The sequence below is a fragment of the Lolium rigidum genome, chromosome 3 (assembly GCF_022539505.1).
Source record: "Lolium rigidum isolate FL_2022 chromosome 3, APGP_CSIRO_Lrig_0.1, whole genome shotgun sequence".
In the NCBI taxonomy this organism is placed as follows: domain Eukaryota; kingdom Viridiplantae; phylum Streptophyta; class Magnoliopsida; order Poales; family Poaceae; genus Lolium; species Lolium rigidum.
In genome coordinates this window covers 45569868-45586607 of record NC_061510.1, presented here as the reverse complement: position 1 = coordinate 45586607, position 16740 = coordinate 45569868, and the positions used below count along the sequence as shown (strand labels likewise).

At 47.9% G+C, this 16740-nt stretch overlaps 1 protein-coding gene across 1 annotated transcript; it reads left to right on the top strand.

Moving 5' to 3' along the window:
* Window positions 1–14465: 14465 nt before the first annotated feature.
* On the top strand, window positions 14466–15274 carry LOC124695898 (protein PAM68, chloroplastic-like). The gene has a single exon (XM_047228703.1). It carries the CDS (start codon window positions 14519–14521, stop codon window positions 15149–15151), a length of 633 nt encoding a protein of 210 aa, XP_047084659.1. The 5' UTR covers window positions 14466–14518; the 3' UTR covers window positions 15152–15274.
* Window positions 15275–16740: the final 1466 nt, after the last annotated feature.

The window sequence follows — 16740 nt, the reverse complement described above, 5'->3', positions numbered from 1 at the left end:
ACATAAAGTGTGCATAAAACATGTAGATATCATCAATAATGTGGCATGGAACATAAGAAATTATCGATACGTCGGAGACGTATCAGCATCCCCAAGCTTAGTTCTGCTCGTCCCGAGCAGGTAAAACGATAACAAAGATAATTTCTTAAGTGACATGCCATCATAACCTTGATCATACTATTTGTAAACATATGTAATGAATGCAGCGATCAAAACAATGGTAATGACATGAGTAAACAAGTGAATCATAAAGCAAAGACTTTTCATGAATAGTACTTTCAAGACAAGCATCAATAAGTCTTGCATAAGAGTTAACTCATAAAGCAATAAATTCAAAGTAAAGGCATTGAAGCAACACAATGGAAGATTAAGTTTCAGCGGTTGCTTTCAACTTGTAACATGTATATCTCATGGATATTGTCAATGTAAAGTAATATAACAAGTGCAATATGCAAGTATGTAGGAATCAATGCACAGTTCATACAAGTGTTTGCTTCTTGAGGTGGAAAGAGATAGGTGAACTGACTCAACATAAAAGTAAAAGAAAGGTCCTTCAAAGAGGAAAGCATCGATTGCTATATTTGTGCTAGAGCTTTTATTTTGAAAACATAAAGAGAGCATAAAAATAAAGTTTTGAGAGGTGTTTGTTGTTGTCAACGAATGGTAGCGGGTACTCTAACCCCTTGCCAGACAAACCTTCAAAGAGCGGCTCCCATTTTATTTTATTTTTGGGTGGCACTCCTTCCAACCTTTCTTTCACAATCCATGGCTAACCGAATCCTCGGGTGCCTGCCAACAATCTCATACCATGAAGGAGTGCCTTTTTTATTTTAGTTTAATTATGATGACACTCCTCCCCACCTTTGCTTTCTCAAGCCATGGCTAACCGAATCCTTCGGGTGCCGTCCAACAATCACATACCATGGAGGAGTGTCTATTTTTGTTAATTAATTTGGGACTGGGAATCCCATTGCCAGCTCTTTTTGCAAAATTATTGGATAAGCGGATGAAGCCACTAGTCCATTGGTGAAAGTTGCCCAACAAGATTGAAAGATAAACACCACATACTTCCTCATGAGCTATAAAACATTGACACAAATAAGAGGTAATAACTTTTGAATTGTTTAAAGGTAGCACTCAAGCAATTTACTTTGGAATGGCGGAGAAATACCATGTAGTAGGTAGGTATGGTGGACACAAATGGCATAGTGGTTGGCTCAAGGATTTTGGATGCATGAGAAGTATTCCCTCTCGATACAAGGTTTAGGCTAGCAAGGTTATTTGAAGCAAACTCAAGGATGAACCGGTGCAGCAAAACTCACATAAAAGACATATTGTAAATATTATAAGACTCTACACCGTCTTCCTTGTTGTTCAAAACTCAATACTAGAAATTATCTAGACCTTAGAGAGACCAATTATGCAAACCAAATTTTAGCAAGCTCTATGTATTTCTTCATTAATGGGTGCAAAGTATATGATGCAAGAGCTTAAACATGAGCACAACAATTGCAAAGTATCACATTATCCAAGACATTTTAGAATTACTACATGTAGCATTTTCCAATTCCAACCATATAACAATTTAACGAAGAAGTTTCAACCTTCGCCTTGAATATTATGAGTAAAGCCTAAGGACATATTTGTCCATATGCAACAGCGGAGCGTGTCTCTCTCCCACAAAGTGAATGCTAGGATCCATTTTATTCAAACAAAACAAAAACAAAAACAAACCAACGCTCCAAGCAAAGAACACAAGATGTGACTGAATAAAAATATAGTTTCAGGGGAGGAACCTGATGATGTTGTCGATGAAGAAGGGGATGCCTTGGGCATCCCCAAGCTTAGACGCTTTAGTCTTCTTAAAATATGCAGGGATGAACCACGGAGGCATCCCCAAGCTTAGAGTTTTCACTCCTCTTGATCATAGTATATCATACTCCTCTCTTGACCCTTGAAATCTTCCTTCACACCAAACTTCAAGCAAACTCATTAGAGGGTTAGTGCACAATTAATAATTCACATATTCAGAGGTGACACAATCATTCTTTACACTTCTGGACATTGCATAAAGCTACTGGACATTAATTGATCAAAGTAATTCATCCAACATAGCAAATACGGCAATGCGAAATAAAAGGCAGAATCTGTCAAAAACAGAATAGTCCGTAAAGACGAATTTTAAAATGGCACCAGACTTGCTCAAATGGAAAAACTCAAAACTAATGAAAGTCGCGTACATATCTGAGGATCACGCTCGTAAATTGGCAGATTTTTTAGAATTTTCTACAGAGACTTGTGCCAGAATTCGTGATGACGACAATGCTGTTTCTGCGCAGCGATCCCAAATATAACATCAACTTTAGCATAGAAACTTTACTTGGCACAAAAATATGATAAGGAGAGGTTGCTACAGTAGTAAACAACTTCCAAGACTCAACAAAACAAAAATTGTTGTAGTAAAATAAACACATGGGTTATCTCCCAAGAAGTTCTTTCTTTATAGCCATTAAGATGGGCTCAGTAATTTTAATGATGCACTCGTAAGAAATAGTATTTGAAGCAAAAGAGAGCATCAAGGGGAAGATTCAAAACACATTTAAGTCTAACATGCTTCCTATGCATAGGAATCTTGTAAATAAACAAGTTCATGAAGAGTATAGTGGCAAGCATAGGAAGACAAAACAAGTGTAGCTTCAAAAATTTCAGCACATAGAGAGGTGTTTTAGTAACATGAAAATTTCTACAACCATATTTTCCTCTCTCATAATAACTTTCAGTAGCATCATGAGCAAACTCAACAATATAACTATCACATAAAGCATTCTTATCATGAGTCTCATGCATAAAATAATTACTACTCCCAACATAAGCATAGTCATTCTTATTAATTGTAGTGGGAGCAAATTCAACAAAGTAGCTATCAAATATAGGAGGTATATTGTAATAATAATCAAATTTATCCTCCATAACAAGTGGTAACAAAAGACTACTATCATTATAATCATCATAAATGGGAGGCAAAGTATCATCAAAGTAAATTTTCTCCTCAATGCTTGGGGGACTAAAAATATCATGCTCATCAAAGCCAGCTTCCCCAAGCTTAGAATTTTCCATAGCATTAGCAACAATAGTGTTCAAAGCATTCATATTAATATGTTCCATGGGTTTTTTAATTTTCGCATCAAACCATCCATGTCTTAAATCAGGAAATAGAATAAGAAGGTCATTGTTGTCCATTATGCCTAACTAGTGTAAACAAGAAACGAAATGTCGCAATTGCAGAGTCTAAAGGAAACAGCTTCGAGTACTTACAACGGCGCCGGAAAATAGCTTAGTAGCCGAGATCCGGAGTGTGAGTACCTTTTACCTTTCCTCCCCGGCAACGGCGCCAGAAAATAGCTTGATGTCTACGGGTGCTTCTATTCTTGTAGACAGTGTTGGGCCTCCAAGAGCAGAGGTTTGTAGAACAGCAAGCAAGTTTCCCTTAAGTGGATTACCCAAGGTTTATCGAACTCGTGGAGGAAGAGGTCAAAGATATCCCTCTCATGCAACCCCGCAACCACAAAGCAAGAAGTCTCTTGTGTCCCCAACACACCTAATAGGTGCACTAGTTCGGCGAAGAGATAGTGAAATACATGTGGTATGAATAAGTATGAGCGATAGTACGGCGCCGTAAAATAGCTCGCCGGCGTGCGGTTGATGGTAGTAATATTGCAGGAAGTAAACATGCAGTAGTAACGCAGCAAGTAGTAATTCAGTAGAAACAAGAACAAGCAATGATAGCAGTATTTAGGAACAAGGCCTAGGGATTAGACTTTCACTAGTGGACACTCTCAACATTGATCACATAACAGAATAGATAAATGCATACTCTACACTCTCTTGTTGGATGATGAACACATTGCGTAGGATTACACGAACCCTCAATGCCGGAGTTAACAAGCTCCACAATTCAATGTTCATATTTAAATAACCTTAGAGTGCATGAAAGATCGACACGACTAAACCAAGTACTAGCATAGCATGCACACTGTCACCTTCACACCATGTAGGAGGAATAGATCACATCAATACCATCATAGCAATAGTTAACTTCGTAATCTACAAGAGATCATAATCATAGCCTACGCCAAGTACTAACACGGATGCACACACTGTCACCATTACACCGTGCAGGAGGAATGAACTACTTTAATAACATCACTAGAGTAGCACATAGATAAATTGTGATACAAAACACATTGCAATCATAAAGAGATATAAATAAGCACTTCACTACGCCATTCATAACAGTTGAATAAGTATTCTGTGAAATATAGCCTAAGAGACCCACACGGTGCACACACTCGTCACCTTTACACACGTGGGACAAGGAGTCTCCGGAGATCACATAAGTAAAACCCACTTGACTAGCATAATGACATCTAGATTACAAGCATCATCATATGAATCTCAATCATGTAAGGCAGCTCATGAGATTATTGTATTGAAGTACATAGGAGAGAGATGAACCACATAGCTACCGGTACAGCCCCGAGCCTCGATGGAGAACTACTCCCTCTTCATGGGAGCAGCAGCGTTGATGAAGATGGCGGTGGAGATGGTAGCGGTGTCGATGGAGAAGCCTTCCGGGGGCACTTCCCCGTCCCGGCGGCGTGCCGGAACAGAGACTCCTGTCCCCCAGATCTTGGCTTCGCGATGGCGGCGGCTCTGGAAGGTTTCGCGTACCGTGGCTTATTCGTATCGAGGTTTAGGTCAGGGACCTTTATATAGGCGAAGAGGCGGAGTCGGAGGGTCGACGAGGCGGTGTAACACTAGGGGGGCGCGGGCCCAGCCCTGGCCACGCCACCCTGTCGTCTGGGGCCCACAGGGCCCTCCTCTGGCGGCTCTCGGGTGTTCTGGATGCTTCCGGGCAAAATAGGAACCTGGGCGTTGATTTCGTCCAATTCCGAGAATATTTCGTTACTAGGATTTCTGAAACCAAAAACAACAGAAAACAGGAACTGGCACTTCGGCATCTTGTTAATAGGTTAGTTCCAGAAAATGCACGAATATGACATAAAGTGTGCATAAAACATGTAGATATCATCAATAATGTGGCATGGAACATAAGAAACTATCGATACGTCGGAGATGTATCACGCGGCAGGATGGACATGACGTTAAGGAGCGTCCACTTTCGCGTCGACTCTGGGGCATCCTTCGGATCCCTGAACCAATTGCCCCTAGCGCAGCAAGGACCATGACTTCATCGACTGCTACATCAGCTGCTTCATCACTGATCACAGTCGATTTATCGCCTACGTCATCGATATCGACCCCGACGTTGTGGTCATCATCGTGCCATACCACGTCTTCCATGTCCGTTGGATCTGACGATTCCAGATCATCGGATCTAACATCATACTACTGTCTCAACTGCGACACCAGGCACGGACTTGGCTCAAATGATGCACCTTTCGTCTGCAGCGCCAAGTACTCCTCCGATGAAGAAAGTATCGCCGACATCACCATGGAGGCTACTTCAAAAGCGGCCCATCATCAAATTTATGCTATCATCAACCCTCATACGGGAGTCGAGCTTTCCGAGGGCGAGCGCACCCCACGCGTCAATCGTGATGGGCGACGCAATACCGAAGGCATATAGACTTGAATCCCCCTTAGCTAGTCCTCCTATCTGACCTTCATGATATTTTCTTCTTATGATTTCACCATGAATCAAAATGTCACATATGTCAACACAAAACAGAAATTTTGTTTGCAACCCGTAGAAGGGTTCGTCCACCGATTGGTTGATTGGCCACCCTCGGTTCATTTATTTTCCTAATATGTAGATAGGTTTTGTTTTTTGTCCGCCGTTCGCTTAATGACATTTTCTTCTTTTGTTCTTTTGGTTTACCGATCATAGATCGGATTGAGTCACCCATCATCGCCATCATCATGCGCCTCCACTATAACCTCGGCGTCGACTTCGCACCAGCCAGCTCGCCTATGTCGGCTATCGCGGACCACTTGTGGGCGCTGACTCCGCACTAGCCTGCCACGGTAGGCTGTTGCGGCGCCTCGCTGGTGTCGACTCTGCACATGTCGGCTACCGCACGGCAAGGCCAGACGCGCCGTCCAAGGGACGCCTTGTTGCGTTGTTGACGGCTCCTCTCGTCTGTGTGGTCTTCAACGCCGGTGCATCTGCGCCGTCATCGCCCGAGACATAACAGACAACCGACACATCGATTCTGATATGCGTCGTCGGCCACGCCTAGGCATTGTTACCCTCCAAAACCCCCCGACGGGCTTTGGTTAAGCAACACGAAGAGCCGGGAAGCTCCCAGGGCCGCTTAGTGGATCCCTGGCACCTCGCGTCGTCCCGCAAATCTTCTGGCCAACGTCCTGGCGGTTGCTAGGGCGTGCCACCCGACCTAGACCCGATCGTGGAAGGTGTTAGTGCTTCGATTGTTCCCGCATGGTAGACACGTAAACATTAAATACGAGCCCTATCGGCTCTCGAGTTTCCTCGTGGATCGGCTCAAGGAGCCGATCGCCCCATGTTTCACGTTGGATTTACAATGGCATGGGGATCCCGCTTGATCAGGACAAAGCTAAAACGATCCACGACAGCTTAGGGTTTTCACCGCATAATCGGAACGTCCTAAGTGCGATCGGGCCTAGCAGCCTACGAGAGACGATGCAAACTACCCCTACGAGAGGCCTAAAACCAACATAACGTTGATCCCCGGAACATCCCTCGCAGGGACGGTAAACAAGCATCTAACGCACCACCGGATCCTCCGACCCCAACATAAGGCCTAACTATGCAGATATTAAACTAATCCTTGCAGAGCAAGGAGCAACTATAACGGATCGGATCTACTAAGTTACGAACAGGCAAGATGCTGCCCTTACGTCTGGGTAGACGTAAGGGCAGCTAGTTGTCTAGGGACGGCATTGCCATACAGATATGCACGTGAAAGCATCAATGCTAGCCCCTAAACACCTAAGGATAAATAGTACTGCTCGCCATCAACAAGGCTTCAAAGCACGAGCAAGTACAAGGTTAACGAATAAACGTGTATCGCCTAGATCGCTAGATGCGATCTAGGCAAGCATGGTGCTTACCCGGGAGAAACCCTCGAAGAGAAGGGGTGGCGATGCGCCTGATTTGTGTTGGTTGAACGATGATTGTCCTCCTTTTCCGATAACCCTAGATACATATTTATAGTCCAAGGGACTTTCTAATTGAGGCGTGCACCTAACCGTGCACGGGCCAGACTCTATCTCTTTAATCTAAATACAACACGATCTACTAATTTACAGATACATGGGCAACTTAGCCCAAACTCTCAGCGCAAGGCCGCTTCAAAGATGCTCCACGTGTAATATTCTAAGCCCATCTTCACTTACGGCCCGTCTCCTGATTTGGCCAAAATCGGGTGGTAACACATGCCCCCCTGGTTTTGATAATGATAATTGCAAAACCATCTGTCTCCTTTGAAGGGTCATGTCGTGGCAGAACCGTCGCAGTTTTCTTCATGATGACGTCTTGCCTCCTCGCCTTCTCTACACGACTTGATGGTTCTGGCACCAAGTCCTCGGGAACTGCTTAGGTATTAAACCATATATTCCCCCTTTTATTCGGCCACATCGAACAATTCTCCTCTTCCTCCCTCTGCATCAGTACTTCCAAAAACCCTCCTCTGCCGCCATGTCTTCCTCTTCTTCTTCCTCCACCTCATCGGGTCTTTCCTACGTGTCTTCTCCCATCCGGGAATCAACACCAGAGTGGGGTACGCAGGCGGCATACGATATCCTTGCCCCAACAGCGTGGGACAAGGATGACCATGACTTCTCCTTCTGGTCCGAGGATGACAGGTCCTCAACTGACGGGGAGAGTGACCTCCGCTTCCTCGCCAATAAGGAAGCGGTGGAGGCAAGCGACGACGACCGTTTTTCTTGGGACGGGGCCACTTCTTCCGAGGAGGTGAAGGAGGAGGAGGAAGACGACAGCTCCTCCGGCGAGCCGCCGGCCAAACGCCATTGCCCCTGGCCCGGGCACCTCAGCGACTTCGACAGCGAGGACGACGATGCTGACGAGGAGGATGAGGACAACGAGGGCCCTGCCGGTGGCCGCTACAGCAGCGACGACGAGCCGGTCGGGAGCAGCGCCGACGACGGTGATGGTGACGACGGCGACGATGAGGGCAGTAATGGCCCTTAAATAGGAGCTTAGCTTAGGGCCAGCAGTAGTAGATAGGGCCCTGCACTCCCAACTCTTTCTTTTGAGAGCAATCAGCTCTTTATGTAAGAAATCTTGTTTGTCAATGAAGAGTTTCCCCAACTTGATTTTGCCGATTTCTTGCCCAGTGATTTAGCCGATTCTCCCCTATATGGATTGTGCTGATTGTTGGCCTGATCGACGCTAGATGAACCAATGGCAACACATTGGTCTCTTATGATAAATTTTGAGATAGATCAGTTCAGATCCTCAAATTCCAGTCGAACAGGACCAAGCCGGAATCGTGCACACCCTGAATCTTGGAAATCCGAGTCCCTTGAGCTTAATGCCAGCTTTGATCGGCAAGACTCCAGAGATCGATGCTTCGTAAGGACTCTAGGACCATCGCTGAAACTCTCGATCGCCTACCATTTTCGCAGCGATGCTTTGTCTCTTTGCGGCAACAAACTGGCCTAAAGCCTATCAATTATGATGGCTCCTTCTTCGAACCCCTCCTGCCAACCTGGTAATTTTCCTCTGCAAGAGTTCTCCACCCTTCAACGCGGTTACAATGTGGGGACAGCCGATTCCAACACCATCGGCTTCTCAGAGCGAAGAATCTTCAGGGCTAGCTGCCCCCCGAGCCTTGGTCAAGGCGAGAATGAAAGTGCACCAGCGGCATTGGGCCACTATCAGCTTCTCAACTATGGTGCAGCATCAGCCGATTCTGACCAAATCGGCTTTTTCAAAAGCCGAGAACCTTCAACTTGAACTGCCCCCCGAGCTTCTTCAGTCCAATGAGGCAACCTCTGGTGAGAATGCAGTTCAGTCCAACTGGACGACTGTCGGTTGTTCTCATGATCCTAGCCTGATCTGCACGTCCATGCTGTTCTTGCTGTTTGGCCAGGGCTGCGATCCTCAAACTTGCCGGCAAATATCAACATCTTGAATGAGAAAAAGGGCCGTCTTGGACGCCCAAACTGATGGTACTGCCGAGCTTGAAGTCTTGCAGAAGGAGTGAAGTCCTTGAAGAGAGGGCCTGAGTCGCCAAGCAATCTCAATGAGGGCTTCCGCTTATATCCCTTGAGTCGATGTCTACGCATCGGCTTTGCTCAAATTTTTGGAGTTTTCAGTTTTTTGCGGCCGATTTGCTTACATATCGGCCCCCATACTTGAGCTGCTCTGCTGGACATTTGACATTCGTTCCCAGCTCCGTATCCTCGTATCTCATCCATATGTGCCCCCCGAGCCGATTCTGTCAAGTAATTGATGGCATCGGCTCTTCAGGCATCTGTCGGATCAATGCTGAACACAGACAAGGTATGTTGAGGATAATTTTGGCCGATTGCGGGAATCGGCCTCCTTTTTCGTTGCAAGGCTTTGGCGATGATTTGCAACTTCTTGGATTTCCATTGTAGCTACGTGGCATGTTGGAGATGAGATCCTCTGCTTTTCATTTTTTTGAGGGCCGATCTCAGGGATCAGCCTTGCCACGTATGTCCAATGTTTTGGACTTGCTACTCCGTCCGGGTCACGGATATCATGTTTGTATCGGCCCGATGCCTCTCGCATCGGCTTGCTCGCTTCGTTTTGGGCGCCATACTTTCTTTGGCGGGCGCGCCTTCGTCTCCACCGTTTGCTGGATTTTCACGGCCGGATCGGGCCGTGCTCTTCTCAACGTATACGGTACCGTGCCTCGGCTTCTTCCGGGTTTCGCAGCCGTTGCACCCTACGCTTCCGAGAATGGTCGAGTCCATCGAGGCACCACCTTAGTCGATGATACCTATCTTCTTCTCCATCCGACTCCTCAAAGTCTTCTTCTTGAGATGACTCAGCTCGTTTACTCGATGTGGGAGAGGTCCTAGACGCTCGAACACCGAAACTTCGTTTGTCCTTCTCCTTCGCCGTGTCGCACTGCGGGCAGTTCTCGATTGTTGGCAATCAGCTCATTCCTGAGTCCCAGCAATGTTTGAAGAAGGGTCAGTTCCAGTGCTTATCCACGTTGTCTTGCTCCCTTGACCTCCCACTAGCGCGACGTTCGTACCCGTCGTTGTGGCCGTCATTCTGACGATACCTCCTGCTTGCATCAGACCGACGATATCTTTCATCGCCTTCGTCGTAGCGCCGACGTCGGTCGTACTGCTGCTCATATTTGTTGAGGAGATGCACGGATAATGGGCGTTGATACCGTATGCTTCTCACCTCCTCCTCGGTTAGGTACCGTCTATCGTCGTCCTGGAGCCGGTCGCGTGGAACGGCCTCCTCTTTATCTTTGCCACGGGAGTGGCTGCTCTCTGCTTTGTCCACGCCATGGCGGATCACAAACCCTGCCATATTGACATCGAAAGAGAACCCTGGCTCTCTTATGGAGTGGCTTAGGTCCACCATGTTGACGTCCGGAAACGGACGCATGTCTACCTTCATGGCAAACTCGTCCGAAAGTTAATCGGCCTCGATTCTATCGCCATCCGAATTTGTGCGTGCAACACTTTGCGATCGTTGGTAGCGTGCGTGAACGTATGATGCCATTTGCGGTATGGCCTCTTGTTCATCTCCTCGTGCCGTAGGGATCTTGTGGCCTTCGGGTAGCTTCAACTCGTTTCTCTTTCGTAGCGGCATCGAAGATCTGTTCGGCCTTGGTCACGTCAAAGTCCAACCCTCTTGGAGGCCCCGGCGGGTTCACCCATTTGCGAGGACACAGTGCATCGGCGTCCGAGTCCACTCGGCTACCGCAACTTCTCGATCTTCCGCAGAATCTTCATCCTCATCAGCATTGACCAGGGTTATCGCGCGCTTGAACTTGTCCCGGTGCCGTTCCGGATGGCGTTGTTCATATAAGGTCGGCCTATTGACCAGGTGCGTCAACGAGTTGTACTCGACCTGGAACGTCGAGTCCTTGAACGACGCTGCAAGGCCTGCCACGGCCAGCTCGACTGCCTCTTTCTCAGTTAAGTGAGCCGAATAGCATCGGTTCTTGACAGTTCTGAAACGTTGGATGTATTCAGAGACTGTTTCTCCTCGCTTCTGCCGAACCTGAGCTAGTTCGGCAATACCAGCTTCAGTACCTTCTGAATGGTATTGGGTGTGGAACAGTTCCTCCAGCTGCTTCCATGATTGCACTGAATTTGGTGGCAACGAGGTATACCACCCAAACGCTGGACCGGTGAGGGACTGCGAGAAGAACCTCACCCGTAGCTGATCCGATACTGAAACCATGCCCAGCTGGGCCAGGTATCGGCTCACGTGCTCGATGGAGCTCGACCCTTCTGCCCCACTGAATTTGTTGAAGTCCGGGAGCCGGTACTTAGGCGGTAGTGGGATCAGGTCGAACTCGTTGGGGTACGGCTTGGAATAGCCGATTATCTTCTTCTTCGGCAAGATGCCGAACTGATCTCTCAGGACTGCGCTGATCTGATCTGCGGTGGAGGTAGTGGCAGCTGAGCTTTCCTGGAATGGTGCCGTGGTATACTTGGCTAACCACGCTTGTTTCTCAGCTTCTGCTCCTAAACTCCCCGCTGCTGCAGTCGTTCTTCCTGCCGGAACAATTGCTCCTGCTCCGGCAATCCCTCCTGGTGGAGCTCGGATCGCTCGCATCCAGTTGTTGCAGTCCGGCACATACGTGCACACGTATCCGTGTGGGATTTCCTTGGGCGGGTCATGCAAGAACTGATAGTCGCCCGGGTCACCCCCAACTTTGGAGACGACGTATGCCGGTGAGCCTTGTTGCTGTGGAGCTGCCGTTGCGTACGGCAGAGGTGGCCTGGTGTGGAGTTGCATCTCTCCCTGGTGAGTCCCTAGAACAGGTCCTGAAGGGGAGTATCGACGCTCCATGATCTCTTGCACCACACGGAGCGCAACGCGCTCCAAAGTATTCACCAGGCTCTCGCAGTGCCGATGCAGTGAATGGGCCACCATGTAGTTGACCTCCTGTCGCAGGGCTCTGGTGCGTTCATCTGAAGGGAGAGCCAGATCTACCCCGTCGAGGACGCCTTGTGGCGTGAATCCTTTGAACCTGATACCGTGCGAACGGGTCTTCTCAAAGGAGCCGATGAGTTCGGCTTCAATGATGGCCTTCAGCTCATCGTATTTCTTCTTATGATCAGGAGGAAGATCCTCGGATGTGATCTGTTCCTCCGCCATCTCGGATGCCGATGTTGATGTGGATGTTGACGTGGGTGTCGCAGAAGATGTCGACGTGGATGTCGACGTGGATGTCGCAGAAGATGTCGATGTGGATGTCGACGTGGAGGTCCCACCGGGCGTGCCAGAATGTGTTACCCTCCAAAACCCCCCGACGGGCTTTGGTTAAGCAACACGAAGAGCCGGGAAGCTCCCAGGGCCGCTTAGTGGATCCCTGGCACCTCGCGTCGTCCCGCAAATCTTCTAGCCAACGTCCTGGCGGTTGCTAGGGCGTGCCACCCGACCTAGACCCGATCGGGAAGGTGTTAGTGCTTCGATTGTTCCTCGCATGGTAGACACGTAAACATTAAATACGAGCCCTATCGGCTCTCGGGTTTCCTCGTGGATCGGCTCAAGGAGCCGATCGCCCCATGTTTCACGTTGGATTTACAATGGCATGGGGATCCTGCTTGATCAGGACAAAGCTAAAACGATCCACGACAGCTTAGGGTTTTCACCGCATAATCGGAACGTCCTAAGTGCGATCGGGCCTAGCAGCTACGAGAGACGATGCAAACTACCCCTACGAGAGGCCTAAAAACCAACATAACGTTGATCCCCGGAACATCCCTCGCAGGGACGGTAAACAGCATCTAACGCACCACCGGATCCTCCGACCCCAACATAAGGCCTAACTATGCAGATATTAAACTAATCCTTGCAGAGCAAGGAGCAACTATAACGGATCGGATCTACTAAGTTACGAACAGGCAAGATGCTGCCCTTACGTCTGGGTAGACGTAAGGGCAGCTAGGTGTCTAGGGACGGCATTGCCACACAGATATGCACGTGAAAGCATCAATGCTAGCCCCTAAACACCTAAGGATAAATAGTACTGCTCGCCATCAACAAGGCTTCAGCACGAGCAGTACAAGGTTAACGAATAAACGTATACTGCCTAGATCGCTAGATGCGATCTAGGCAGCATGGTGCTTACCCGGGAGAAACCCTCGAAGAGAAGGGGTGGCGATGCGCCTGATTTGTGTTGGTTGAACGATGATTGTCCTCCTTTTCCGAAAACCCTAGATACATATTTATAGTCCAAGGGACTTTCTAATTGAGGCGTACACCTAACCGTGCACGGGCCAGACTCTATCTCTTTAATCTAAATACAACACGATCTACTAATTTACAGATACATGGGCAACTTAGCCCAAACTCTCAGCGCAAGGCCGCTTCAAAGATGCTCCACGTGTAATCTTCTAAGCCCATCTTCACTTACGGCCCGTCTCCTGATTTGGCCAAAATCGGGTGGTAACAGGCATGTGGAGCTCCATCGTTGGTCTGATCAATCGGCCCCGCGCATGACCCCGCCAAGCATGTCCCCGAGTAAGCGTCTACCACCGATCGAGCATCGGACTGCCATTGCGTCGACCCTTTGGGCCACATCACCGCCGCCCTTGGTCCACCGCTACTGGCTGCCAACGCGCCTTCCAATGCGTGTATGCGCCGGTGGCTTCGAGTAGTTGCACTGACTCACGCTTCTGATCAGGAAAACTAAGAGGCATTCTCAAACGAGACCGTTCAAAACCCTCTTGAAAATAGTTTTTTTATGTTTCATATGGATATTCCAATAATTGTTGCTAAATTTATTGTTTTCCATTTTATGATGTTCAAGGTCATTCTATTTCTTTGCCGTCAAATTACTCTGTATTTCCTAATTTCTGAAATTGTTTTTCAAATAGTTTGAATTTTCCTAGCTTTTGTGGTTGTGTGAAATCATTGTCTCTCCGTCCCTTAGTTCGCTATGAGACGGACAAGAATTCATCTAAATTTAAATATAACTATACCCTAAATAATGTCTAAATAAATCTAAATTTAGACAAACATGTGATATCTTTTTATCGACATAGGTAGTACTATATATGTAGTTCCACAAGAGGATGTATAAAATTAACAAGTGTGGTTGTTTGTGCACGAGAACTAGATTTGATAAATATTACTGTGGCTCTTTTAACAATATAAGCTTTTTTAGAAATTAAACCGTTTATATTTTTTTCTAGACAAATAATACCGTTCGTGTAAAAGGGATTTTTGTTTTTCACAAGCTGAACTGGGGAGTGTAGGCCGTCCATCTCCGTCCCCGCGCAGATTAGAGATAAGATGTCCTCCTAGCTAGCTCTCGACATGGAGCTGCCGCTCTCTGCACCGCGCGCGCATGCCGCCGCTACCTTCTCCTGCAGCTCCACTGCCATCTTCCGCCTCCATGGGGCAGCCACTTCCCGCAGCCGCGCGCTCCCGCTGCACGCCCGCAGGAACAAGAACTCCAGCAGCGACGACGGAGCGGAGCCCAAGGTCATCACCATCGGCCGGCCCGGGAAGAAGAGCAGGCGGCGCGGCGACAAGAAGAAGGATCAGCAGCTTCTCCCCGCAAACCAAGAAGACTTGGCTGACGAGGAGGAGGGTGAGGATGAAGAGGAGGAGAGGGACGTGGCGATCCCGGAGGTGGTGACGAACCGTATGATGCGGCGGGTGGGGGCGTCGGTGGGGCTCCCGCTGGCGCTGGGGCTGGCCTTCTTCCCGGCGTTCTACTACCTGAAGAAGGTGGCGAAGGTGGACGTGCCGAGCTTCATCCCCTACGGCCTGTCCTTCGTCTTCTTCGGGGCCGCGCTGGCCGGCGTCAGCTACGGCATCGTGTCCGCCAGCTGGGACCCCGCTAGGGAGGGCTCCCTGCTCGGCTGGAACGAGGCCCGCCGCAATTGGCCTGTGTTCTGGGAGTCATTCCGGGGAGGCTCTCCGGACCCTCCTCGCCGGCGATGATGATTGGTTGTGGTGGTAACTCGCTTAATTAAGCTGGATTGTTTTCCCAATTTCTTCTTCTTGCTGTACTTAGCTATAGATGTGTATTTCTTGGGTATAAGACAATGAGATTTTCTTCGGCTTGAGCTAGCTCGGTGGTTTGCGTGATTGCTGCTGGGAATTAGTTGATTGTGCTGTCTACTTGCCGTATCCTGCAAATGAACAGCGTTGAATTCATGTTCCGTTAGTTGCTTTGCCACTACTACAACTGAAAGTCTGTAAGAGCCTCGTTTCAGAAAACTTGAGAGTGACTCAGTACACCTGCTGTTCGATTGGTGCTTTGAATTGAGTGTCAGAAATACGAACGAAGGATACGCCAGGCCACCGGGCGACATGGTCGTCTCGTCTGTGCTTGGTTGTATTCACTGGATTCCAGCAGCAATGTCACTGTGCGTATCTGTGAAGCTTGAACGTGATCACGGCTTGTACCCAAGTCCAATTGCGCCCAGGACAACAGCTTTCCTGCCCATCTGTGGCATGTGCTTGCTCACTTGCTGCCGGTGCGGGCAGGCACAGCTAAAAAAAGCCAATGGCTCGGCTGTCGGCACAGTCAGGAGACCGTCCGCCATTCTGGAATCCGGGCGGAAACGGGGCTGAAAGAGTTCGTTGCTCGCATGGCATGGCGGCACAACACGATTGTATCGCCGCTGGCTGCTCGTGCTCGCGCGATTTGTAGATACAGTGCGCAGACCCAACGGGCTAACAAAGGCCCAGGGAAAGCGGGAGCCCCTATCTCCCGCCTACGTGCGTGCGCTGCTCGGCCTGCTTAGTGGGTCGGCCCAGGCAAGCCTTCTTCTTTCAGTTTTTGTTTTTGTTTTCCAATTATTCGTTTTTAATGTTTCATTTCAAAGTTCGAGACTTTTAAGCAAAAACATATTTAAATTAAAATATTGAGATTTGAAAAAATGTTCAGCAAAAAAAAATTAATTAGAAAATGTTTAAATTTAAAAATTGTCTAAGTATGCATGTATCTGGACGTGTTTTTGTGTATAGTTACATGTGAATCTAGAAAATTATGTGATATTTAATTTGGGGATGTGGGGAGTATATTTTTTGATCTACCATGCATTGCACCACAAAATATCTCGACGGCCAAGTCAAAATCGAGCACATGAACCGAACTTGACCTCTACTGTGCGGCTCGCGCTTGCATCTTCCAAAATGGCGCATTGCAGTGCATGTGCGGCATCGCCGCTAGCTCCTGATCTCATCTGAGCTGCTTAAAGCTACTCATAGTGCGAGTAATATAGGTTGTAACATCACACACCTCCAAATATTTTAGTAACATCACATGGCAATAACTGAAAAAGAGATTAACGTGATAACTATCTATGTTACCATAATATCACACACCGCAAAGCAAGATGAGTCTACAACAGGAGCGGCGCTACAGGTGGGCCATATTGGGTCGTGGCCCACCCTTTTTTCTAACATTCTCTCGGGATTTAGCATGAATTCGGCCCACCAAAGGTAGATATTCCACTTTTGGCCCAGTCTCTGTACTACAATATTGAAATGGCCTAGTCTTGAGTTCGGCCCATGCTCCGCCA

Bases quoted from the DNA above. Each gene is read 5' to 3' on its own strand.
- LOC124695898 (XM_047228703.1), top strand. From the start codon at position 14,519: ATGGAGCTGCCGCTCTCTGCACCGCGCGCGCATGCCGCCGCTACCTTC.